At 37.3% G+C, this 26,743-nt stretch overlaps 2 protein-coding genes and 1 long non-coding RNA gene across 4 annotated transcripts in view; 1 reads left to right on the top strand and 2 right to left on the bottom strand.

Annotated features, from left to right (window-relative positions):
- LOC144633025 (small ribosomal subunit protein uS7-like) overlaps positions 1-14,250 on the bottom strand; it is a 29,538-nt gene extending 15,288 nt beyond the window's left edge. The window contains exon 1 of the mRNA XM_078491800.1: positions 14,107-14,250. Coding sequence (XP_078347926.1) covers positions 14,107-14,234 — 128 coding nt within the window. The 5' untranslated portion in view covers positions 14,235-14,250. The remainder of the gene's footprint in view (positions 1-14,106) is intronic.
- On the bottom strand, positions 519-26,049 carry LOC144633026 (CD63 antigen-like). 2 transcript variants are annotated; one of them, XM_078491801.1, is made up of 9 exons: positions 25,882-26,049; positions 23,996-24,091; positions 22,659-22,865; positions 21,756-21,830; positions 21,210-21,305; positions 19,603-19,752; positions 18,280-18,363; positions 15,979-17,804; positions 519-972 (listed from the first exon to the last, which is right to left on the bottom strand). In XM_078491801.1, the coding sequence occupies exons 2-8, from the start codon at positions 24,071-24,073 to the stop codon at positions 17,754-17,756; spliced, it is 741 nt and encodes a 246-aa protein (XP_078347927.1). In that variant the 5' UTR covers positions 24,074-24,091; positions 25,882-26,049; the 3' UTR covers positions 519-972; positions 15,979-17,753. The 2 variants fall into 2 exon arrangements, with proteins under 2 accessions (XP_078347927.1, XP_078347928.1); XM_078491802.1 differs by lacking the exon at positions 519-972 and having other exon boundaries at positions 16,126-16,300; positions 16,636-17,804.
- Positions 2,797-7,061, top strand: LOC144631970 (uncharacterized). The gene is made up of 3 exons (XR_013566828.1): positions 2,797-3,253; positions 4,021-4,141; positions 5,632-7,061. It is a non-coding gene; the product is annotated as an uncharacterized LOC144631970 (long non-coding RNA).
- Positions 26,050-26,743: the final 694 nt, after the last annotated feature.

Consider the following 26,743-nt stretch of genomic DNA (forward strand, 5'->3'; position numbering starts at 1 on the left):
GAAAAATACTTATTTTATTATTATTATTATTTTTTTTTGGGGGGGGGGGGGGGGGGCGAAAGTATCGCTATCACAGCATAATAAATATATATTTAGTCTCGTTATCTTCAGTTTGAACAAATATTTTTATAAGGATCGCGCTTGGCGGTGTATGGCTTTGTATGACTTTCAACGAAACTCCTTTTCCCCAAACTGCTTCTAGGAGAGGCCCACAAGATTGTATTTGACATTGCAGTGTGGCATCGGTGACTTCTGAGCGTACATTTTATTCCCTCTGACGAATAAAGATTTCCCCAAGCAGCACCAAAAAGCAAGATCGTCCGGACAGAAAGTGGACCAACAGCTCTTCTGTGCCAGTAATTGCCGCCGACATTCAACGAAGAATGAATAATCAGTTGAAGCCTCAAATATATATCAAAATTTAAACATCGCACCCAGGCACAAGACAAAGTCATGTTAGAAATTTGATATATCCTGAACGTGATAAATTATACCAACATGTAAAAAGGCTCGTGGAAGTGTTAGTCATTTTATTTAACTTTTTCATGAACACAACCTTACAGAACTAAAACTGTCACAAAAAGATCATGGGCTCCTGAGTAAACTAACTCCGAACTTAGGCCAATTCTCACGAACTACAGGTACTGTCGAGGACATCCTCGGAGACCCAGGGACAGTTCAGTAGTGAGGGCTGGGGAAAGTCTATACGGGCAAAAAAAAAAAAAAAAAAAGCGAAGACGTCTTTTCGTTCTAGATTTTTGTTCGCCATTTTTTTTTGCCCGTATAGACTTTCCCCAGCCCCCACTAACTGCCCCTAGGTCTCCGAGGATGTGCCGAGAAGAGACAAGTTTGGAAAACTCGAGGATAGATAGGTTAAGTTGATTAATAAATAAAAAAATAACACGCGGTAGTTGGAAGTAGGAATATCATTACATGCAAAGTAGCAGATAAAATACACAACACAGCAGCTACCTAGAAAATAAAAATAATTATTTAATAGCATAACGTAAGACAGTTCTATCACACTGCATAGTTCTGTGCAGTCTGATGAAAGATTTATCTTTCTTATTTTCATTTAGATTATCATCATTTCGTCGAAGTAAATCGCCTAAACTGCTTTGCAGCCTAATTTAAAAAAAAAATACGTAACTATGTACCTTAATTTAAACATCAACGTGAACATCAGTGCAAAGTAAACTCCATTGAATACATCGTGATTTTTGTGATATTGTATGTGTACTTGGTACATCCAGATAATACATTCAAAATTGATTTTCTTAAACACACGAATTTTTGGAAAAGCATGCAACAAGAACTGTTCGCTTAACTTATTATATAATTTGCTGAGAAAATAGGGACATTATTTTTAACTGTTTAAATAAAAATATATAGTTGCTGAATTTTATTGGCTGTTGCTAAATTACACCAACTTTTTTCTAATATGTCGGACTATCTTCAGGCCATCACTACCACCTTGGATATGAACGTTACAGAGACCCTGGGAACGATGTCAACCACAGTCGCGCTTTTTGAAATCCCAATCACAACTTGTGCAGCGAATTACTTAGGCTTAGGAAGACAACTTTTAAAACATTATTCAGCAAATGCAGGAATTAAGATATATCTTTTTTAAAAGGGACAACGCCACATGCACTATGGGGTATACGTTAAAAACTGTAGCAGACATGGTTAGTTTTTGACCTTTCTTCTTAAAAGTTCTGAACAACTCTGCAAGAGTAACATCAAGGTGGATCTTAAAAACACTAACCTTTTTTTTTTTCAAGTTTGTTACGAGAAAACGGTTAACCGTAATCTTTCTCAATGGTAACCACCCTTGTTTATATCCAGTTTATTATTGCTTTTTGGTGTTTTTTTTTCTCTTTTTTGGATTATGTTGACGTTTCTTTCAATTTGAAAGTAACCGTTTTTGCATCAGAAACATCCTTGCTTTAGATCTTTGCAAGGATCCTTCAAGATCATCAAGGATTTGATGAGAATTTCATCGGGATTTTTTGTTAAAAAAAAAAAATTGTGCAGGACCTTGCAAGATCCTTTAAGGATTATTAAGGATCGCTTCAAGTCCTAAGGATCGTTTTAAGATCCTTGCAGGAATTACTTTGCAAGATCCTTAAGGATTATAGTTGAGGAACCTGGTGAATTATCATACTATATATAGGATCCTAGAGATTATCATAAGATCATTAGAGTTTAATGACCTCTCAAACATTTTTACCACAGGGTCCGACTTTGAAACTTACCCGAAAGCGGAAAAGCTCATTAATTAAAGTAGCGTGTACAGTTATTAGCGGAGCTCCTCAGCGCGCGCCAGCGCGCGGAGCGGAGCACCATGGGTAATGCGGGTACGAGAGAATTGATGTAAACCCAGGAGGCCGAAAAAATTTGGTGCGTACGCCCGCCGCGCCTACAGACTCTCGGGGAGGGGGAGGGGAGTCCCAAGGCAACCCAAGCAGAGGGGGGAGGGGAGACAATCTTCTGCCTCCTTCGTTAACCAGAAATGAGTGAGGTAATCGACTAAGATCTTTGATATTGGACATCCATATTATGGTCAATTGACAGCTGTCAAAACAACGTATCCGCTGACCAGTATCATATGACCATATCGCGGGCTCAGGTTTAGAACTGGTCAAGGTCGCGTTTTTTTGTGAAGTTGACCGCTGACCAAGTGATAGCATTGCTATTGGTCCGCGGGCGAAAGTCCTTTTCCATGGTCAGTCCATTTAGATTTACATGAAGGACAAAGTGAACAACCCGGTCAGTTTGAAAGCTGAGCGAAGCACAAGGAGAAACCGAGCAGGAAAAAGAAATGTCTACGTAAATATTTCTCGGTCTACCCCGTCTAAAGGCTTTACACATCATGGAAGTTATGGCAAACGATAAGGGCTTACGGGGAGATCCGAAAAAATGGCACAGGTGGAGAGCGAGCGAGTTTCTACCGTTTCGGCGGCTGACCAGCTCTAGTAATTGAGCTAAACGCAATTAACTGAAGTGAAGGAAAAAAGAAGTGTCAATAGATACACGGATGGAAAAGGCTGAAATAGACCTTCGCAGATAATTCAAAGGTCGGTGGTGCTGGAGTAAGTTATAATTTATAGCTTACACATGTACTACGCGGTTGGATAATAATACGAAAAACTGCGGCCGCTTCGCCTCCGATTAATTCATGAGCTGGTTGAAAGCTTTGCCCTGCTGAATTGCTGTGAATTGACAAGCATTCTCCGACTTCAAATATGAGGTAACAAACTTTGACTTTACTGAATACACTAAGTCCATGTTTTTTGTGAAAATCTGTAATTATATGCTTACACATGTACTACGCGGTTGGATAATAATACAAAAACTGCGGCCGCTTCGCCTCCGATTAATTCATGAGCTGTTAATGACTTAATGTTTTTATTTAAACTCCCAGCTAAACTTAGTGTTTTAGTTTTTTAATTCATCTATTTATTCTTATTTACTCGCTGTTGGAATTCGTTTGAACGAACTATTTTAGGGTCGTGGACGAATACGCTAAGAGATCGTTACGTTGCGAATTTCTTGCGTTGACACGTTTTTACCACACCTTAGCAGAAACAAAAAAAAAACTCAGTTTATTTCCACATAAAACTATCTTAGTTAATTATTTTGAGTAATTTTATAAAACACAATTGTTCGCTCTACTAGTAATTCATGCCATTTTAGACACTGTATGCAGCTGTGTATGCAAACTTACATTGACTATCACTATGACAGTGTTTAATGTGTATCTTTGCAATGGCAATGTTTTTTCTATACTTGTAAGTAAGTTAACAAGAAATCTCCAAGTAGAAAAGCTAAATATCCCATTGTAGGAAGGAAGGGTCACTACACTGAGTGTATAAACGAAAGAGGCTAATATTATTATATTTGATGAGATCCATTAAATAAGACAGAATTTTTTATAAATTCTTTTTATAAACAGGGCCATTAATTAGAGCTAGTGTGGTGGTTTTTAATAGATTATTATGTCAATCCTTCTTTTAGGTAGTGTTATATTCTGCCATTAAGCCGCAATGAATGAAGAATACCTACTGGCTACAGTCAAGTTTTGTTGAACTTGGTATAGAATGCTCTGTGCAAAGTGGACAACAGCAAAGTAAATCAGGTATCTAGTTTATATTAGTTATAATTGAAATATGTTTTTATTCAGTTTCGTTCTTTTTTTACCCAGCTGCTTTAATCTGCATTTGGTTGCTGCTGATCTTCTTACTTTGTGAAATATTTGCATTCATTATTCAACTCCTCAATGGATGTTGCCTATTCACCGAGTTAGGATTTTGAGTTGGATTTCGAGTTAGGATTTTGAGTTGGATTTACGAGTTCGATTTTTCAGTTGGATTTCGAGTTGGATTTCGAGTTAAGATTTCGAGTTGGATTTCAAGTTAGGATTTCGAGTTGGATTTTCGAGTTGGATTTTGGAGTTGGATTTCGAGTTAGATTTCGAGTTGGATTTTCAAGTTGCTTACCGTACTAAGCACTCCGGTTAGCCTACTATACACGCCAGTTAGCTTACTATGCACTCCGGTTAGCCTACTACACACTCCTGTTAGCCTACTATTCACTTTGGTTAGCCTACTATGCACTCCAGTTAGCCTGTTTATGGTTAGCTTTCAATAATTGTAATGGGTTTTGCTTTGTCAAAAAAAATCCAACTCGAAATCCTAACTCGAAAATCCAACTCGAAAATCCAACTCGAAAATCCAACTCAAATCCAACTCGAAATCCTTACTCGAAATCCAACTCGAAAATCCAACTCGTAATCCTAACTCAAAAATCCAACTCGAAAATCCAACTCGAAAATCCAACTTGTAATCCTAACTCAAAAATCCAACTCGAAAATCCAACTCAAAAATCCAACTCGAAATCCTAACTCGAAATCCTAACTCGGGAGTTAGTTTGTCTCTCTTCAATGACATTCAAAACAACTACAATGTATTAGTAGACAATTTAAATAATTAATATTTCACTAAAAGTATGTTTTCATGAAATGCCTAGATCTTGTACCAGAAAATATCTATACCCTATCCTCACTGTGGAAGGTTAAATGGTTTGAATGTCACCTCCCCTCACAAACTCCTCACAAATTCCAATGTGTGGTTATGGCAGAAATCCATGGCCAGCTCATCCTCAGTGTATGAACCAGTGAAACAAGGCATCAAAGAGCCTCAAAACAACATGGAGCAGGAAAACAATAGCTTCAAAACAGACATTTTTCACAGGTTCTTATACCAAGGAAAACCCAAATATTCAGATCCATCCCATGTAAGGTCAATGGAAGTTCTAAAAGGGCTAGCGGGAGGGAGAGGGGGAGGGGGGTTGATTAAAGGCCAAACCTTTTAATTACCGGTAAGAGGGGGTGTTAGGGTTTGCAGTGATGCTTTGAGTTTATTAAAATATTTAGTTGACTTTGCAGTTATCAGTAAAAAAAATAGTCTGTGCTGATCCATCTCTGTTAAATATCTAATGGATCCTTTTGCATCCAGTGGTTTGGCTTCAGTTAAACAAGCTCAAGTTAAGTGTTTTGTTTTATAAATTATTGATATTGATGACAATTAATCAATTTTAATTTAATCTGTGGCATTTGACTTTTTTCAGGGTTAACATGAGTTGCAGAGTTTGCAGTGCCACAGACACAAAAACAGACAAGGACAAGGACATAAATAGAAAACAGGAAAGATTAAATCCAGCTCGATGTTTGGGTGTCGTCATGATGCTATTTTTAAGAGACTAGTAAATTACATGTAAATTAAAATCAAGAAAAGCTGCAAATAAGCAAAATTTAGATTTTAAATGTTAACCTATTTACAGTGTACTTCAGAAAACGACTTCTTGATTGACCTGTCACTTTCACATCTTGTTAGATGTAACAAGGGCATTATGAAGTGATCTTTTCAAAAATATGCAGCGAAAACAGTAACAGCAGAAATGGTGGTAGTTTAAAATTGCTATTTTCAATGTTTTGACTGGTAAGAAACCACATGTGACCAAGCTAAAATCTGTTTGGCCAGTTAACATGACCTGCAAGTGTCCAAATGTTTTGAGCCCTCAACTACACAGGACTTACATGTAGTTGTCTAATTATATGATAAGATCTTTGGTTGACTTTGGGGGAGGTAGTGGAGTTACAAAGCAATGTAATTATTTGAATTTGGATTAGTTATGCTGAAACTGGTGGTACTGTAATTCTAAAGTATAGGTGAGTTTAAAACCGTTATTGCAAGCAATATGCATTACCAATTTCATTCTTATGTATTGTATGCTGTGTACAATTTATAAGAACAGCTATATTTTTAAAATAAGTGAAATATTCTAAAGCCAGATAAAATTTGCAGTATCCATAAGGTACCATGTAGCAACCAAATTGTGACTCACTTGCTTACTTTGTGAACTCCATGACAAATGGGCAACATGACTCCATAAAGATGTGGACAATAATACAAACAAATTTTTAAAAGAGTAGTCAAAGTATTGATGTTATATTTTTTCTTGCATAGTTTTATACACAAGCAGACATGATTCTATTTTTTTCTGGGTAATCAAATAACAAAACTGAGTTTGAGACTCACAAACAATATTCTAGCTTCCCAGAATTTTTGCTTTTTTTCTGTAAGTGAAGTGAAACCCCTTAAGAGGAAGGGGAGTCAAAAGACATGTAAAAGTGAACAAGGTGCTATCCTCTTCTTTTCTTTTTTTTTTTTTTGGGGGGGGGGGGGGTTGGGGATGGGGTGACCCTGTTCGGTGGAATGACAGAATGTCACTTCTTTGTTTCCGGAGTTAGGTTCACCCCTGTTTGCTCGCAGTTAGCTTTATTCATCTGGTTTGCTTGCGGTTAGCTTTCACTCTAGTTTGCTTGTGGTTAGCTTTCACTCCGGTTTGCTTGGAGTTAGCTTGGTTTGGGCAACATGCTGTAAACCATTAGCTATAACCTCTGCCATTTCAATTCAAAATTAAAATATAGGCAAATAGTGAAAATGAAAATGAATAAATGAGTGAATGAAAAAAATTAAAATCAACCTTATTATAAATGTAGATGTTTGTTATTTCCTTTATACTCTAAATGTAAAGTGATTTTTTCTTTCTTTTAAAGCTGGTAAAGCAACAACAAAAATGCCTAATTTGCCATGTGATATGCCTATCTACCCCGACATGCAGCCCTACTCCTCCCTCCTTTTTTTCTACATGAAGGTAACATAATTGCCCGTTTTGCAACATAATTTCCCATCCAGACTTCTTTATGATAATGCTTTCGGTGGAATTATAACATTTTGATTGATTTTGTTTGTTCTCTTATTTGGTGTTGCTGTACACGGTACCCGGAGGGGGGATGGTACTCCCATATAAGAGCTATACGGGTATGTGCCGCTCAACATGGTATGCTTTTTGTCTCTCCGACTCTGAAACAGGGTATACAAATCACCCTTTTGACTCTGGAACAGGGTTGATTGTTTTCCCAGAATCCTGATTAAACACTATCAAGTATATAGCTATGAAACTCCGCTCCTTTCAAGTCAAGTGAGAGCTTTGTGATGTACGGTAGTGTTTTTATATCTATCTTCATATATTTCCATTGTGGATATTGCTGGAACAGGGTACCTACTTTGCAGTGTTTGTCTGGAACAGGGTCGCAAATTGAACCTTTTGTCTCTGGAACAGGTCCAGAGTCTCAGCAACTCAACGGCACACCACCATAGTAAATTTTAGGGAGTACCCCCCCACCCCGGACACGGTAAAAAAGAAATAAGGAAAAATATTAATTATTATTTATTAAAAAAATAAAACGAATATAAAATTCTTAGCCTTAAAGTTTTACAATGGCCAGAATTCAGAGTTCAATAAAGTGCAAAATAATTAACTGGGGAGCTCCGCTTTTAGGCTTGCCTAAATTTATATATTATAATAATTAATGTATCAATATTGCGACGGCATGGCGCTGTCTCGAATGCCTTTCCCCGTTTGCAGTTCTTCAAATTCTTTTGACCATGAGCTAATGCAAATGCTTCTTTCGAACATAACAAACTCCAATCACCAGGCCAAGAAGAAATACCTCAAAGGAGTTAATACATAAAAAATATAAATTTCACCCTGAACTTTTTAAAAAAATAGTTATTAACAAAGTAAATTTTGTTACGGACGTTACGTAACGTCCGTAACATTTACACAATCTTTTTCCGTTCTTAAAACAACCATTCAAAATATTTCAAAGATATTTCTGCCACAAAGCTAAATATTCTTTAGAAACACTTTGGTAAAAAGCAGTCCCTGAAAAACTGCAACATTTTCCAAAAAATGGTAACAAAACTTTGTTACGGACGTTACGTTACGGACGTTACAATTCTTGAAGCTTGTGATTTTGGACTGTTTCTGCCACAGTTAAAGGCAATTTTGGATATGTGAATTCTCAAAGAAAGCAGTGTTTTAGAGAAGGAATGGAATATACCCACTGGAGTCCAGTATATGTCTGTGGGCTTAGATAGTTTGAGCATGCTCATGCTCAAGGCTGAGTACTTTATGTAAAATGCATGTAGTGTCCTTCACACTGTGTTGGGACATTTCACAGCTTTAACATAAAGTAACAACCAGTTTGATTTATAAAATGTTAAATACAAGCCATTTTGAACTTTTATGTCCAAAAAAATGTGGCCTACTATACAAAATAATATAATAATTCACACAGTGTAACGTCCGTAACATTGGCTGTAACGTCCGTAACGTTAAAGTTCACATAGCATTGTATAATTGCGAAAGTGAGTTTAAATGAAATGAAGCTTTTTGGTTCACACAACTACTATACTTCAAATATTTGGAGCAGTTCATGCAATAAGCCCTGACACTTCACAGGAATTTTCAATTAATACCAGTGCTCTTGCTCATGTGGTTGTTTTTTATGTAACGTCCGTAACGGTGTGTTTTTTGCTCTATTTTAACAAATAGGCCAGTCAGGTGGAAAACTATTATAACTCAATTAATGCATCAGTAGGCACAAACATGATAATCAATGTAACATTGGACAACCTCTTCCTATTCTTTGCCTGTGCTAGATTTAAGTTTCAAAAATGACTCTGAATGTAACGTCCGTAACTGTGGAAATGCCCTCTGTTCATTTATTTAAACAAACTTATCTATTGTAAATACAGACAAACTCCTGAATCAGATTTTCTCAGTTTGCACAAATAGGATATGGCAGATGACAAATATTAGAACTGGGTGTGACTAAGGAGAATGATTGTCTACATATGTATCTTAAATTCTAAAAATAAGCATTTAGAAAACATTCATCAAGTTCCATATTGAATGACTTTTACTCAGAAGCAACAGCATTAGATATCCATTATTGTTATTATAAAAATACAGGGGAATCCTGATTTCTCAAATCTCCAAAGGAAACAGAAATCGGGAGTTCAAATTAGGGGGTAAAATTGCAGTGTTAGATCAAAGCAATTCTAAGAGAAAGAACTTTGGGTTTAAGTTTTAGCAGGGAGGTTCGAGAAACTGAGAGTTTGAGAAGAACGGATTCTACAATGTACCAAACAAGTTAAACACTCTAATGCACTGTACTTACAATTTAGCAAGTGATGAACGTACTTCAGTTCTGTTTAGAAGATAAAACACAACATGATGTTAAGTCAGTGATCAACTTGTTTAGCATTTCCAAACAACAATGAACATAATATGGTTAAAAATCCCAGCTGACAGGAGGCAGACAAATTGGCCGCGGTTATCTATTAAATGGGTAGCCAAGAAGTTGAACTCGGGACTATCAGGAACAGCACCAGCTAGTGGTCAGAATGGGATTTGAACTTGTGAGCACTGGAAGTTTAAGTCCAGCACTCTAGCCACTCACCTTCATGCATGCTGCCTCGCTAAATAAAGTTTTTTTACAACTTACATTTGCAATCAACATCATGATTGCCAGGTTTCCTTTTCAACAATTTTTACAACAGATAATTATTTTACGATAACCAAAAGATCACTCAAACCTTTACTATCTCTACTACAACAACATGTAGGTACAATAGTATGGCAATCACTGAGATACAGTGTAGACCTCTTTCAGTTTGGCTTTGTTTGTAAATGTTTTTCAATTTTGTGTATAAATAAATGCTACTCCTTCAGAAAGTGCGATGTTACCCTTCAAAATTATTTCTTTCGAATTCAAAGAAATCCACATGGGAATGAATAAAAAATTTTCAGAGAGATAAAGGAAAAATTCTTCAGAGAGCATCACATGATCTGAAATGGGATATATAGCTCGATATTCACATACAAAGGGAAACAGGTCAATCCAAACCAAATATTTGTTGAACATGGAGGAAAATCAGATGTATTTCCATTTTTTAATTTTTTAGAATTCTTAAATTATAAGTATTAAGTGTATTTTCATTTTAAGCATTTTTAGGATTTTTAAAATTATTTAATGTATTTTCATGGTGAACCTGTGAACTAGCTTTTAGCTAAGTGTTCTAACCATGTAAAATAAACTTATCTATCTATCTATCTATCAGATGTTTTAGACAAGATAATTAGTTTCTCTAATATATGATTGTTTGAGGGCACTTAGACATGGTTTAAGCGATTTATTGTTATTTATGATCAAAGAGTGCTTTGGACATGTATCTTGCTGATGAATTTGGGAAGTACGGTATATAAAGTAATGCAAATTTATTAAAGAAGGGCTCTCTTGGAATAGTGCAATGTAACAAGAACAGTGGAGCCTACAGTACTTACTTGACAACTTCACTGTCAAATAAAGATTCTGTTAAGTGAGAATTTTCAGCTGTATCCGAAATATTTCTGTTGATTTAAAACAAGAGAAAAAACATTTAATTAACAAAAAATACTTAAAGGTAAATTTACATGTAAGGTCATTCCTCATTATTGCTTTGTGCATCCCATATTGTGCAACTTTTTATTTAGGGAACAGATATATATCACTATTATCAATACACGCGGCCAAACCGCCCTATTGAAAACACGCGCTTTGCGGGCCGCAAATGACTCCTAGCGGGCTGTTAATGCATTAACGGCCCTGCAGCTGATTGGTTCTCAGTTCATCATCCGATTAACTTAAACCAATCAGCGTCACTGACGCGGGAAAATCATTCAGGGGCGTACGCGTGCAGCAAGAGTCTCGAACAGTTTTTCGCGAAGCGAATTGTGTTCAGTAGGAAAAATCAAAGTCTATTTGTTGTATTTATAGGACAAAATACATCAAAAGAGTCGGATTTAGAAGCAAATGCACAAGGCGAAGAGACAAAGAGAGCAACTCCTTGTTGTCTTGCGAGAAACGAAACATCGTTCACTTGAATTGTGTATATCTGGTCGAGCTAATTTAGCTAAAGCAGTTGCAGAATACGCCGAAGTTCAATCGCAAATCGTTTGTAAAGTATTATTATCCATGAATCAACCCATTGCTCATTATTTTGAGAGACACTGCAGCTAGCTCTTTTATACTACAACTACACAATAAGACATAAGCCCCGTGGCATCGTGTATAATTTTCATTGCGACAAAGTACTTGTGTTATTTGAATTGAAAGTCATGATGTTAACTTCATTAAACTGAATGTGTAACCTATCTGGATGTTATTTGGCCTTGTTTATTGATAATAATGACAATAAAATGACTTCGTTCGGAAATATTGTTTATTTGCTCCCTTGTAGTGTCATTTGTGGCCCTTGCGCTTCGCGCTCGGGCCACAAATGACACTACGCGGGCGCAAATAAACAATATTCCCTCAAAAAGTCATTTTATTCCCTTATTATGTGATGGCTTTTTATTTACGGATTTGCTCGTGACAGAGATAAATCAAGGTTTACTCCTAAACGAGTTTCAGGACCTACCATAGAATTCCGGTTATAAGCCCCCCCACTTATAAGCCCCCCGGTTATAGGCCCATTATCCTGGAAACAAAAAATACATCCAGTTATAAGCCCCCCCCCCCCCCGGATATAAGCCCCCCTCTACCAGATGACAGTACTGAATAGAGCTAAATGTTGCATTATTATGCGTTTTTAACTTAAAAACGTATTTCCATCAACACTCCCGTGGCTCGTTTTGAAACGTTTTTTTAGACGTTTTTGCTTGTTTACAAGCAAAATGAAGGAGAATAGCGTTTACGTGGGGTTAATCTGGAACCGGAAGGAATCGCATTCTTGTTAACTCTCAAGGGACTGTTTGAATTTCTCAAGGGAATACTTTCCGCTGTGGGTGATCAAAGCGCGTGACTTGTAAAGTGTCACTCTATAGTTGTGCTTTAGCACTTCCGTTCTTGTAGAAAAAACGTGACTTGTCAAATTTACAAACGTTATATAACAATCAAAAACGTGAGTACCCAAAATCTTACGTCACATAACCAATTAAGAATGTGAGGTCTGCCATCCGAGTCGATATGACCTCGCGTTGACAGCAATGTTACATGAATCGGCTTAACAACATGCGATCATATCTACACAGCTCGAGCGAAATTTTAGTAAAAGACGGCAAAATTCTTTCGTATTTCATCTTCAAATATAATTCGAAAGCATCGACTAAATCTATGCCTCTTGTTAAGCCTTCTAAAGCTCACAAAGAACCTGTCTTGATATCCGACCCTCGCAGAGCCCAGAGAAGAGTGACGCAGCATGAGTTCCGTAACGCAATTGCAAAATCTGGCGTTGCTATGTGTATCATATTTGTTTACGCCGCCATGTTTTCTCCGACGGTAATTGGAAAAATCCGTATTTTTTCGTGCTTGTTCGTGTAGCAATCGTAACAATGCGGCCTTAAACACAATGAACAGCGGTCTTCCTCTGAGAATTCAATATGGTGTCGAAAAAAACAGAGCGTCGAACGCACATTTCGCTGCTTACATTCGCTAATTTCGCCGCTGTAACAGACCGCCTCGAAAGGTACTTGCAATTTAAAGGTGTAGAATTGTCCGATCTCGGTGAAATTTGCACTGTTTATTTGTGTAATGTCGAGGAAACTGTGTGTGAATACCCGGAGCGGCCCAAACATTTTTGACTAAATTATGGCTGTTCAAAGTTGAGGCACACATAAAAATAATTAGAAGGCTCTATCTCCAGAAGTAAATGCTGTCATACTCCGGGTATTTGTAGGTAATTAAACGTTTCTATCATAAATCGGCTCCGATTGAAATTATCTCTGTATCTTTCAGAGGAGAGCCGTAAATCGGAAATCTTTAATTTTATGAGCGTGCGATTTAACCGCGAATTCACACCTAAGGTGTGAAAATTGACACCTCGTATATCATTTTCCTGAATGTCCAGGTCTGTTTAATAAGCCTATGTAACTTTTATTTTGAAAAATTATTTAACGTTTGAGATATTAATTTTCAAATCTTTCTAACTCGAAAGGAAACAACTATTTCGATTAAAGGCAAGCGTCAAAGTTTACCATTTTTAACCAAGCCAAAGTATATGAGTCGCAAAGCGCCCAGCCGTCGCGACTGACAAATACAGCATTTCCTCCGCAAAAATAAAAAAAATGCTTGAACTGAAAGACGTTTGAATTCTTTCATGATATGTTCGAACAACAACTGAATGCCCAGGATAAACCTTCTACTCATACTAACTTCATGCAAAAAGGTCGATATCTCGAAGAGATCTTTGATTTTTTTATTCCGCCTATAAGCCCTCCTGGATATAAGCCCCTCTGCTTATAAGCCCACCCAAAACCTCTTACGAAGTTGTATAAGCCCAGGGCTTATAACTGGAACAGAATACCCCGCAAATGAGATTCACCGAGTCGGAACTCTTTGAAGAACGAGGCAAGAAACAATAGGAACTATTGTTATTCAATAAGATGAATCTCATTTGCGGGGTATTCTGCAATTTAGCCGCTTATATTATAAACCTCCAAGCTGCTAAGACCGTCTGTCAAGACGACAAGAGCCAATAGAAACTATTTCTTATAAAGAGGATTGTCTCCTTACTAGTATTCTGCGCGCATCGCAATTACATTTAATACTGTACATATACATGCGTACATGTATCGTGCATGCCGCGACCTTCCAATGTGGAAGACAAAATACAACAAATTACAACTATTTTAAAACACAAAAACTTCTACCTCAAGGATGCTTCAACAGCTGCAGCTCTTGAGGTGCTAAAATGTCTTGCCACAACTCCAAGAAACTTATTATTTTGCCTCGAACATGAAAGGCAATTTAGAAGTGTGGAGGCTCTCCTGGCCGCCATGTTGGATTTTGGTGAGAAAGCGAGAAGAATCTGGTGACGAGTGATTCGAAGCGCGATGCCTCATGGGGAAATTTAGTCCAGTCCCCCAATATTCGCGCCTTATGTAAGGTGCGGAAAGGGAAAGGAGAGTTTTAGGGAGTAGAAGTCCAAGGGGAGGCAAAATGTCATCCGTCTCCTATTGTATGGTAGCTTGAAAGGGCAAAGATGGCTGAAATTCAGGCTTCCTGACAAGTAACTCTGACATAGCATGGCCAGCAAACATACCAGGCTATCAATTACCTTGCCATCATTTTCGGGTGCTACATCAGAAGAGAATAGCCAAAAATTATACCGTCATACCATGACGCGTGAATATAGCTAGAAAAGATCAGGCATTTGATTCGTGAATTTTTTGGTTTCAAGTATACGTGGTGCGTGAATTTGGTTAAAACTTAGCTTGTGCGTGAAACGGGATCACAAGACCCCTTTTGCTACACCCTCAGAACAGTATATATACGTACGGTACAATCAAAATATAGGCGCCTGCAAAGGACCTAATGGACTGTGCCCCCTAAACATTTTTTTTTTTTATCGTAAAAAATTTTGTGGTTATTCAGTGGTAGAGTACAATAATATAGTATTTTTCGTTTGTCTCACGACGTAATTACGTGTGATGGAGATCGCGACGTTTCGACTGCACACTGCTAGTCTTCATCCGGCGATAACTTATCGCCTGATGAAGACTAGCAGTGTGCAGTCGAAACGTCGCGATCTCCATCACAAGTGACTACGTCGTGAGACAAACGAAATTTTTTTTTTTTTTTTTGGGGGGGGGGGGGGGGGGGCGAGGCGAAAGTATCGCCTATAACAGCATAATAAATATATTTTTAGCCTCGTTATCTTCAGTTTAAACAAATATTTTTATAAGGATCGCGCTTGGCGGTGTATGGCTTTGCATGACTTTCAACGAAACTCCTTTTCCCCAAACCGCTTCTAGGAGAGGCCCACAATCTATGAAGATTGTATTTGACATTGCAGTGTGGCATCGGTGACTTCTGAGCGTACATTTTATTCCCTCTGACGAATAAAGATTTCCCCAAACAGCACCAAAAAGCAAGATCGTCCGGACAGAAAGTGGAACAACAGCTCTTCTGTGCCAGTAATTGCCACCGACATTCAACGAAGAATGAATAATCAGTTGAAGCCTCAAACAGCCCACGCTCGATATATCAACATTTAAACATCGCACCCAGGCACAAGACAAAGTCATGTTAGAAATTTGATATATCCTGAACGTAATAAATTATACCAACATGTAACAAGGCTCGTGGAAGTGTTTTAGTCATTTTATTTAACTTTTTCATGAACACAACCTTACAGAACTAAAACTGTCACACAAACATCATGGGCTCCTGAGTAAACTAACTCCGAACTGAAGCCAATTCTCACGTACAGGTACTGTCGAGGACATCCTCGGAGACCCAGGGACAGTTCAGTAGTGAGGGCTGGGGAAAGTCTATACGGGCAAAAAAAAAAAAAAAAAGAAAAGCGAAGACGTCTTTTCGTTCTAGATTTTTGTTCGCCATTTTTTTTGCCCGTATAGACTTTCCCCAGCCCCCACTAACTGCCCCTAGGTCTCCGAGGATGTGCCGAGAAGAGACAAGTTTGGAAAACTCGAGGATAGATAGGTTAAGTTGATTAATAAATACAAAAATAACACCATTACATGCAAAGTAGCAGATAAAATACACAACACAGCAGCTACCTAGAAAATAAAAATAATTATTTAATAGCATTCAAAAATACAACGCAAGACAGTTCTAGTACACTGCATAGTTCTGTGCAGTCTGATGAAAGATTTATCTTTTTTATTTTCATTTAGATTACCATCATTTCGTCGAAGTAAATCGCCTAAACTGCTTTGCAGCCTAATTTAAAAAAAAATACGTATAACTATGTACCTTAATTTAAACATCAACGTGAACATCAGTGCAAAGTAAACTCCATTAATTACATCGTGATTTTTGTGATATTGTACGTGTACTTGGTACATCCAGATAATACATTCAAAATTGATCCTCTTAAAGCTGATTTCCAGTCCGTACTGCGCAGACTCGGGGTTTGTTTACGTTTTTGTTTTGAATTCGTTGAAACGTTACACTTCGGTGACAGCATACATGAAGTTTTTTAGTCCGCCATTACAGTTCGCTTCGTTCAAGAACTTCCGATGAGCTGAAACGTCGGTTTGAAATAGCGTCAAGGTTCTTCTACTTGTTATTATTTGTTCTGCAAGGATATCTGGCGTTAATAATGAAGAAACAGGCAAGTTTGACACGTAATTTTTAGTTTTGCTTTGTTTGTGAGGCTCACATAAACATTGCAGCCGAGATTGCGCAGTACGGACTGTAATTCATCTTTAAACACACGAATTTTTGGAAAAGCATGCAACAACAACTGTTCGCTTAACTTATTATATAATTTGCTGAGAAAATAGGGACATTATTTTTAACTGTTTAAATAAAAATATATACTAGCTAAATTTTATTGGGTGTTGCTAAATTACACCAACTTTTTCCCAATATGTCGGATTATCTTCAGGCCATCACTACCACCTCGGATATGAACGGTAGAGAGACCCTGGGAACGATGTCAACCACTGTCACGCTTTTTGAAATCCCAAACACAACTTGTGCAGTGAATTACTTAGGCTTAGAAAACCAACTTTTAAACATTATTCAGCAAATGCAGAAATTAAGATATATCTTTTTTTAAAGGGACAACGCCACATGCACTATGGAGTATACGTTAAAAAATGTAGCAGACATGGTTAGTTTTCGACCTTTCTTCTTAATAGTTCTGAACAACTCTGCAAGAGTAACATCAAGGTGGATCTTAAAAACACTAACCTTATTTTTTCAAGTTTGTTACGAGAAAACGGTTAAACGTAATCTTTCTCAATGGTAACCACCCTTTTTATATCCAAATCATTTTTTCTTTTTGGTGTTTTTTTTTCTTTATTTTTTCTTTTGGATTAAGTTGACGTTTCATTCAATTTGAAAGTAGCCGTTTTTGCATCAAAAACATCCTTGCTTTAGATCTTTGCAAGGATCCTTCAAGATCATCAAGGATTTGATGAAAATTTCATCGGGATTTTTTTGTTAAAAAAAATGTGCACGACCTTGCAAGATCCTTTGAGGATTATTAAGGATCGCTGCAAAGTCCTAAGGATCGTTTTAAGATCCTTGCAGGAATTAATTTGCAAGATCCCTAAAGACGTTTAAGGGGTATAGATGAGAATCTTGGTGAATTATATATAGGCTCCTGGAGATTATCGTCAGATCATTCTAGTTCTCAATGATCTTTCAAACATTTTTACCAAAGGGTGCGTCTTTGAAACTTACCCTCTCGCGGGAAGAGCTCATTAATAAAAGTAGCGTGTACAGTTATTACAATAATTAATTTATTAATATTACGACGACATGGCGCTGTCTTGAATGGCTTTTCCCCGTTTGCAGTTCTTCACATTATTTTGATCACGAGCTAATGCAAATGCTTCTTCCGAACATAACAAACTCCAATCACCAGGCCAACCTGTGAAAAAGAGCAATAGTGAAAAAAGATCAGCTTAAATTCGGCTTAAAGACGAAAACGTTAGGCAGTCTCACTAATTATATAAGCAGAATTTAATCTCAGCATAACTAAAAAAAAAGTGGCGGATCCCCCTCCCCACTTCCTCCCCTCCCGAGCCATCTTTAACATGGCGTTTATATCAGAAGAAAGGTTGTCCTTGCCAAACAAGCCAAACATTGGCTCCCCGGCCCATTTCCGATTTTCGTTTATCCGCCAATCAGCTTTGTGCTTGAATGACCGAAAGTTATAGTCCCCGATTCATGAACTTTCAATTCTCCCACAAGGTTTTCCTGTCTGCCCCTTCTGTGTGATTTCTCGTATAAACGGTTTGCAGCTGTTTGTAAACAAAGGCTCTCAAATTTGCATTTGGAAGAGGTTCATAAAACGGTGAGATTTTGTGTTGCTCTTAAGATGCGGTCAAATGTTATGAACAAACCTCGATCAATGCAATCAAGATTCCCGCAATGCCAACCAACAGGAGATGGCTCTTTATGGAACTCTTGACGACTTCCAAACATCCCTACAGTACGAGAAAAATAGATTAAGTGAAACATTATTTTCAGAAGCATGTTTTTGAGATGTCAGGTTACTAGCTGGTAAAACATTCATGCATAGACCTGTTACTGGCGTGAAGATAGTGGTTAAGCACAGAGGTGCAAGGAAGGAAAGAAGAAAGATTGAAACAAGAAAAGTAAAGAAAAACAAGAGTAAAAAAAGGGGAGGCTTTTAAAGGGTGATTAAATTAGCTGGAATAAGGATCGAAAGTTATAAATTCCTTTAAAAAACAGTGATACAGTACCACTTGTGGCTAAATAAAGTAGACTTGCAGAAGAATATTTTAACCTCTAACTGGGCAAAAAACCTATTTTAGTATAACTGTGCATCTTGCAGGCTCGATCGGCTTATTGGTGACATCGACAAGAGGCAGAAGCAAATTATGCCTGCTTTCAAGATTTCAGATTTGTTTTATACGTTATAAAAAAACTGCCTTATTCATGTCTTTTTCTATTAAGATATAGCCAGAATACCCTAATGATGTGATTTGTCATCAGCAATAGGACAAACGTATCAATTTATTAACCTTCATTTGACTACAAGATATGGCCCCAGTGGAACATTTCTCCCGTGGCATGCATGAATCAAAGGATAAACTGAATTAATATCTCTGTTTATTTCATAGGTGATTTCCACGAGTTTTGGCTTTTCTGGTTTGATTAGTAGCAACCACCGAACTGACTTTTTAGTCTGAGACGAACGTTTCGTTTTTCTCCTTGTACACTGGCATGTGTCAATTAGCATATCAATGCATTAGGAAAACGATATGACTACTATTAAACCCCGATTTACATATACATACATACATCCATATACATATACTTTATTGATGCTCCCTAAAAAGGGTTGTTCAGCTCAATATAATAAAATTACAAATACAGATTAAAAATTTAAAAATTTAGATTAATTAAGAATATAAGCATAATTATAATTACAATAAATATGTTAAAAATATTCTAAATATAAAAAAATAACCTAATAATACATTCGCGAAATGGCGCCTAAAATTCCTCGGACATTTTAAAGACTTGATGTTACTATTTAAAGAGTTCCAGAGTTTAGCTCCTCTGTAGGTAAAAGAGCGTTGTCCTGTGGACAGGCGGCATAAGGGTATATCCAAGGCACTAGAGGATCGAGTTTGTCTATTATGGACATGGGAACGAAGTTTAAACCTATCGATCAGCAAGGGAGAATCAATATTTACCTTTTTGTTAAGTATTTCTTCATCGCTAAACTTAGAACCACATCCATATTTATACTCTTTGCAGCAGCTATCAGGTACTCTGTCATATCTGTGGCCTCCATATACAGTGTCTCGCCAATCAGCATAGGTGTTTACTCCACAACATTTGTCCTGCACAAGAAGACAATGAAAGTGACCGTGACTGGAAAAGTACACGTAGTTAGGAAATTAATTTTTTTTTAGTGATATCAACACTAAGTTTCGAAAAAATTAAGAATTGAGCCTTTCGATGACTAGATGACTTTTTCCCTCTCTTAAACCGTTAAACAAATACCGTAGAATTCCAGTTATAAGCCCTGGGCTTATACAACTTTGTAAGGGTTTTTTAGTGGGCTTATAAGCGGAGGGGCTTATATCCGGGAGGGCTTATAAGCGGAATGAAAAAAAAGTTTCGAAACGAGCCCCGGGAGTGTTGATCGAAATACGTTTTTAAGTTTAAAAAGCGACATTTTGCCCTGTTCAGTACTGTCATCCGGCTTATTTCCGGGGGGGGGGGGGTTTATTTTGTTTCCAGGTTGACGGGCCTATAACCAGGGGGGCTTATAAGCAGGGGAGCTTACAACCGGAATTTTACGGTAGCTTATGGAAGGTGCAAAGCAGCGTTTGTTGAGGTGTGAAGTGCGTTCAAAGACCAAGCACAAAAATGCAACTGTTTTGCAGTCTTTTCAATGATCCGGTGAGATACCCAAGTAGCTGGAAAAACCTTCTGTGCAATTTTTTGATTTAGAAAAAATAAAATTTAATATTTTCTTGAAACTGCTTACGGCCAAGTGTATTTAATAAACATTTTTCAAATTACCATACATGCTTAGTGTGCAAAAAATCTATTTCTGGCCTGCCCTTTGGTTAGGTGGAGCCACGATGTGTGCCAACCCGAAGACATTTTTCGGTGGCCTTTCTTTAACTGCCAACAAAACAGTCCAAAAGTGTTTCTTGCCCATCGGGCAAGCAATGAATAAAATCTTCTAGCCTGACAGGAAAATCCTCTTGACTAGCCCAAGGCTACGGTCAGGACTTTCTTTGCACACTGATGCTTTATATTTCATTTTATAATAATAATAAAATAATAATAAAGATATTTTAGCAGAGAGCCCACGTCACAAAAGGTGGTTTTCAGTGGGACCCTGCATAAAATAAATAACAAATATGTTAAAAATGGTTAAAAAGTGAAAGTTAAAAATAGAAGATGTAAAAAGTTAAATTTTAAAAAATGAATTTAAGAAATTAAAAAACTTATCAAATACTTCTAATGCGTCTTTTAAAAGTTAAAATGTCAAATGCGCTTTTTGCTTTGTGGGGTAAAATGTTCCATTCGAGAGCAGCTTGATTAATAAAACGGTTCTGGCCCCAGGAGCGACATGACTTGGGCCTACAAATGTCATTTCGTCCACGAGTAAAACTGAAATTTTGCACTCTCATAATAAGTTTTGTCCACATGACATCTGTTCGTTGAAATTTACAACTCTGTGCAGCACTTAATTCATACCACCCGGCCACAAAACAAAAATCAATTTAAAAACAAAACAATTGAATAATAAAAATTAAATAATAATAGTAGATGCACATACCTCTGACTGAATGCTATCAACATTGGCTAGTGAGTCAAATGTTTCACCATAATCTTGAAGTTTTATCGTTAGATCATCCTCCATTTTATTTTCCACCTAAGCCAAAACAAAATATATTTTTAATAAGGGGATAAATGAACAACACTTCAATTACAGTTAACCAAAACTCTGTGGGAGATATAGACCGTGTGCCCTTTGTTCAGCATTGTGTAAGTGTTGTTATTTGAGTGTCATGGCGACCGTTAAATTATACATAAGGATTTGTATGGAAAAAAATTACTATCCGAAGTAAAATATCCTATGAGGATGTTAGTTGGCTGACGTAGAAAAGTTGAATGGAGAAGGGCTTTTATCCAGAGGGACTTACAGCCTGCAGAATATATTTTTGCTAGCAAACAGATCCATGGGCCTGAAGCTGGGGGGAATTGGTTTCTTCCTATTAACCTAATGAGCTTCCTTCTTGAACAATTTAGGAGGTATTCCAAAAGTGAAAATCAGAAGTGTTAAAGCAAAAAACAGTGATAGAAATAAATACTCTAAATTCACCTTTCCAATGTAAACAAATCCCATGATAGCAGCAACAAAGGCAAGAATTGCAGCCAAAGAAAGAATGCAAATGAACTGAAATGAAAAAAAGGACAAGTAAGGCCTGATATTTTAATTTTTTTCATAAACCTTTTATTTATTTATTTTATTTTTGGTATAGACCCTACACCTGGGTATGCATTCTAGTGGTGCATGCCATAACATAATGTGAACCATTGCCTCTCGGAAAAGAGGCAATGGTACATAAAATATACATTTACAGTGGCCACCCAACAAACTTTTTTACAAGCGTGCTCTCGCAATATTATTATTTGTTTGACGAACACGCCTCTTTGCAAAGGTGAATACGATCAAATAGGTCTATACTTGTTGTCCTTAATTGTATTTATCAACAAAACGCAGTGAAAACGTTTTAATATTACAAGATGACTCTTGTAAAAAAGTTTGTCGGGTGGCCACGGTAAGGCGCATCGCACTGTAATGACATGTATTTTCCACAATAGTCATATTCCAGTAGGTGCCATTTGTTTTGACTTTTGGGAATTGTGCAGTACATGGCTATTTATAAACTGAGTGTCTGATCAAGGCTTCTTGAAAACTAATGAGACAAAACAAAAAGGTTGACTAGCTGAATACAATGACAAGTTCAAAATGGTTGTCAGGGTTTTATGATAATGACAATGACAATGTCAATGTTAATGATGATGATGATGATGATGATGATGATGATGTTGATGATGATGATGATGATGATGATGATGATATAATGATGATGATATAATGATGATGATAATAACATCACCACTATCACAGTCTATCTATGTCTTAGTTATATCAATTTTCAAAAATATAAATTAATAAAATACATTAGAGACTACCAAAAAACAGGTTAAACAGGCTTACCCATAATGAGCGTTTACCAACAAGAGGTGGTGCTGAGTCTGTGAATCTAGTCACATAGATTTCTAAGCCACCAGCAATGAAACTAATAATTCCAGCTAAAAGAAGGACAATGGATGCTGACTGGAATGCTACTGTGGAAACTGCTGCATGGTATTTTTCTTGAATCAACACTCCTATACCAGCTCCAAACATGAAAATGCCTAAAAGCTAATAAAATAATGTACGGTATGAATCACAGGTATCCCAAGCTCTATGTGAGATATAGACCGTGTGACCTTTGTTCAGCGTTGTGTGAGTGTTGTAATTTGAGCGACACGGCAGGCTGTTGCGTAACAGCGAAATTATAAGGATTTGTATGGGAAATAATGATTCCCGCTTTAATATAAAAATGCGAACTAGTTATAGATAGGAAGGCAGTGGAACTAAAACTCACTGGAATCGCGCTAAATCGGCTAAAAAACCTCACAGCACACAAAGGGAACAACAAAGGAGTTAAGGTGAGTAGTTTTTATTGTAATTCAACTGATATTTTTTCCTTCTTTTCGGCTATATTTTTTTCCCCATACAAATCCTTATAAATATGCAAATTGATCGAATTACGAAACAATGCAAAGGTCATCTTTATTGTACTCATATATCGAGCTTGGGCTACCTGTGTATGAATTAAAATCAATTTATTAATATTTAATTACATGTAGTGAGAAATATAAATCATACAGAAAGGATAGTGAACACATATTGGTACATACATGTGCATGTACCTTAATCGATAACTCTTGAATGGGGCTTTTGATGATCAAACTTTGAACAAATGCTGCTTAACTCAAGTATTGCAAATGAACATGCAGGTCAGTTAGGGAAGGAGAGGGTCGTGGCTCTCCCTTATTCGTCTTTTTAGTTTTTTATTTTTTTTTAAAAATTAATTGTAAAGCGCCTTCAGTTAGAACTTTAGTATGAGTGCGCTATATACCGGTAAGTTTTTATTTCTTTATTATTATTTATGTTCAATTATTATTTATGTCCCCATTATAAAGAAAGGGTCTTCCTTCAGATATTTATTGTGTGGTTCCAGTAAATATCCATATCCACCCAATGGAAAGTCAATGGAAATTCCGAAGGGAGAGGGGGACCTCAAAGCCCTTTTTTTTCAAGAAAAGCACTCAAGCTAAACTGGAATTCCCGGAGGGGTGGGGTTCAATCTGAAAAACCTTTCGTGGGGGAGGTAAGGATATTTTATGGAACATTACACATTGTACAGTAAAGCATGTCACTCTATCCCCCCCCCAATCAGTTTTGATCTACAAGTGCTAAATACAAGTGTCAACTAAGATACTCACCAAGGCAATGAGACCCATACATGGAAGGACCTTTTTAACATAAAATCTTGTTCTCGCTGCCGCAGGTAGTAAGTCCATGTCCCTCTGATGTTTAATCTATAACAATTTAAATGATCACACATAACATACAAAAATATTAAAATAATTATTACTGGTATGTACAGTATTATTTTTAGCTGACATGTGCACTTAGGGCCTGATTACATGAGCCAAGCTAGCTTGGTTTTGCCGGGATTTCAGCTCGTCTGTTGAACTCCACAAACATTCAATGTTGCGATTACTCTTAACATGATAGGATCCAGACGCTGGGATCCAGGCTAGCTAGGATGAAAATCTTTCATGTAATTATGCTCAACAGGCCAGTCAGTAGCTTACCGGGACAGCATTAACTTTCTCTTCCGAGCACACTGCTAACCACAAAAATCAATATTCTTCAAAGTTCTAAATGGGATGTGGAGGAAAAGCTGATGTAGCTGCATACACTGTAAGTGTACAAAATAAACCACCACATTGCTGGAAAAAGGTCATAAACATCATCTTCCGTGCCAAATCAACCATGCTAAATTAAACCAATCATCCATGTCAAAACTAGTCCATCCCTGTCACTGGGCTGCAAGTCATCTCGGCAAACCTTGAGAGCCCGGCTAACCCGGCCAGCCCGGCTCATATATTATCAGGCTGATTTTGAACGATTTCCCTTATTATTATGTCTTGTCTGTAACTGTGCTCACATTGTGGGTGGCTCGTTCTTGAGGGAAGGGATGTCGTGTCAGTCATGAAGTCGCGAAACTTATGTTGTATTTTCCAAATCAGGTAAAAAAAAAGTTTGTTTTATGATTTTCATATAGTCTGATATAAAGGACAGTTTGTTTTGTGTAGAGTATACTATAATGAAACAGATTCACAGAGTACTAATTTTCACAATTCATGGTCCACAAAAATGGCCAACCACGGAGTCAAATATACAACTCTTTGTTTGTGGGAGGCGCAGTGGCCTTTTGGATAGTGCACTGGACTCTGGATTGGGCAGGCCGGGTTTGAGCCCTGGCTGGGGCGTTGCCTTGTATTCTTGAGTAAGGCATTTAACTTCCATAGTGCCTCTCTGCATACCCAGGTGTATAAATTGGAACTGGTGAATTTCAGACTGGGGGTAACCCTGTGGACTAGCATCCCATCCAGTGGGGAGTAGAAATACTTCTGTTCACTTCATGCTACAGAAACTGGGATAAGCTCTGGTATTGAACAAATAACTATTTTAATTTGTATTCATTATCATTTATATATAGCTTATTTTAAATTTAAACACTTGTAATGAAGTTTTTATTGTTCAGTTTTTTGTTTTTGTTTTGTGACACACCTGGAAACTAGCTCTTTTAAAAGCTGAGCGTACTGAACACGCTAAATAAAGGATTGATTGTTCGATTGATCACCCCCCCCCCCCCCCCTCCCCCCGCTGGGTTTAGTGGGGTGGTGCATTGGTTTTAAATTCGGTCAAAAAGAATTCTGAATTGCATATGTTTCAAACACGAGGCACTTTTGTTATCTAACGAATGCTTAACTTGGTCGTATAAGCTATCATGATAGGCAAGCAGATCAATCGAGTTGTTCAGGCAAGTTCTTCTGAAGACAGAGTGCCTGCAACTACCAATGTACCGTAACCCCCTATAGCAAACAAATTAACGTACAGTGATACGGTATGTGAACAGGCAACTAAAAATTCCGAGCTAAAAAAATCGACGGAATCAAAAGGTGCATTAGATATAGAAAGCGTATAAGCTTAGTATCGTGCTAAAAATGAACATGCTTAATTGCATGCTATCAAATAATTTTAACTAACGAGGCGCGCCGAAACAATATCAAGCAGAATGTATTTTAAGTCGGCTTACCTTCGAATCTGTTGTGGAATCTTTTAAAGAATCTCAACCACTTATGGTTACTTCGTTCACTGGTCAAAGAAAAATGTGCAAACATGGATAGTGTGCTCCAATTTACACCATTCAAAAGTCCCTCGAACTACAAAGACTTCTCGTTCAACATGTAGTGGCTTGTACCGAGAGCAGTTGTTTATGCCACGGCCCCACGGTCAAACAAAAGCGCGAGAAGACTAGGGACAAAAATGTTCGATAGATAAGCGAACCATTTGTAGCGTTGTAGAATGGGCCGTCATTGCAAACCGGTCTAACACCGTTCGACCAATCGTATGTATTGTTGTTTCTTCCAATGAAAATGCTTTGTGATCGTGTTTGATCAGATGTTTTTACTGGGGGACTGGACGGTGTTTAGCAAGTGAAAGCCCGACTCTTGTGATTTTTGCAGTGAGGGTGTTTTGTCGGATCTTTTTCTGCATGTCCCGAACACATTTACAGCTGCATTTGAAGGTAAGAAGCTTTGTGAATGTATGGTATAATGCTGTTTGTAGTAATGGAAAATGTCTACTTCTAAAAGCAAGGGGCGTCCATGTCTGCCATGTTCATAGTTAGCTTATTGTTGATCGATCGTGTTGCTCTCAAGCGGCACGATCGCGAACCAAGCTGGCGAAGCACTTTATTTTGTATTCTCCACACTGTTGTGTTTTGAATTTTGCAATTAGGATCTATCGTGCTATTTAAAAATTGCGCAGTATTAGACCGTATAATCGTTTTCGTCACGGGTATAAAGAAACACTGTCATGCCGTCAGCTGAGCTCAAATTTTTACTCAGTTTATTTACACCATGTATCGCCAAAATTAATATTTAAATTATGCTTCC

The sequence above is a fragment of the Oculina patagonica genome, chromosome 12 (genome assembly GCF_052425735.1).
Source record: "Oculina patagonica isolate OP01 chromosome 12, crgOcupat, whole genome shotgun sequence".
Classification (NCBI taxonomy): Eukaryota; Metazoa; Cnidaria; class Anthozoa; order Scleractinia; family Oculinidae; genus Oculina; species Oculina patagonica.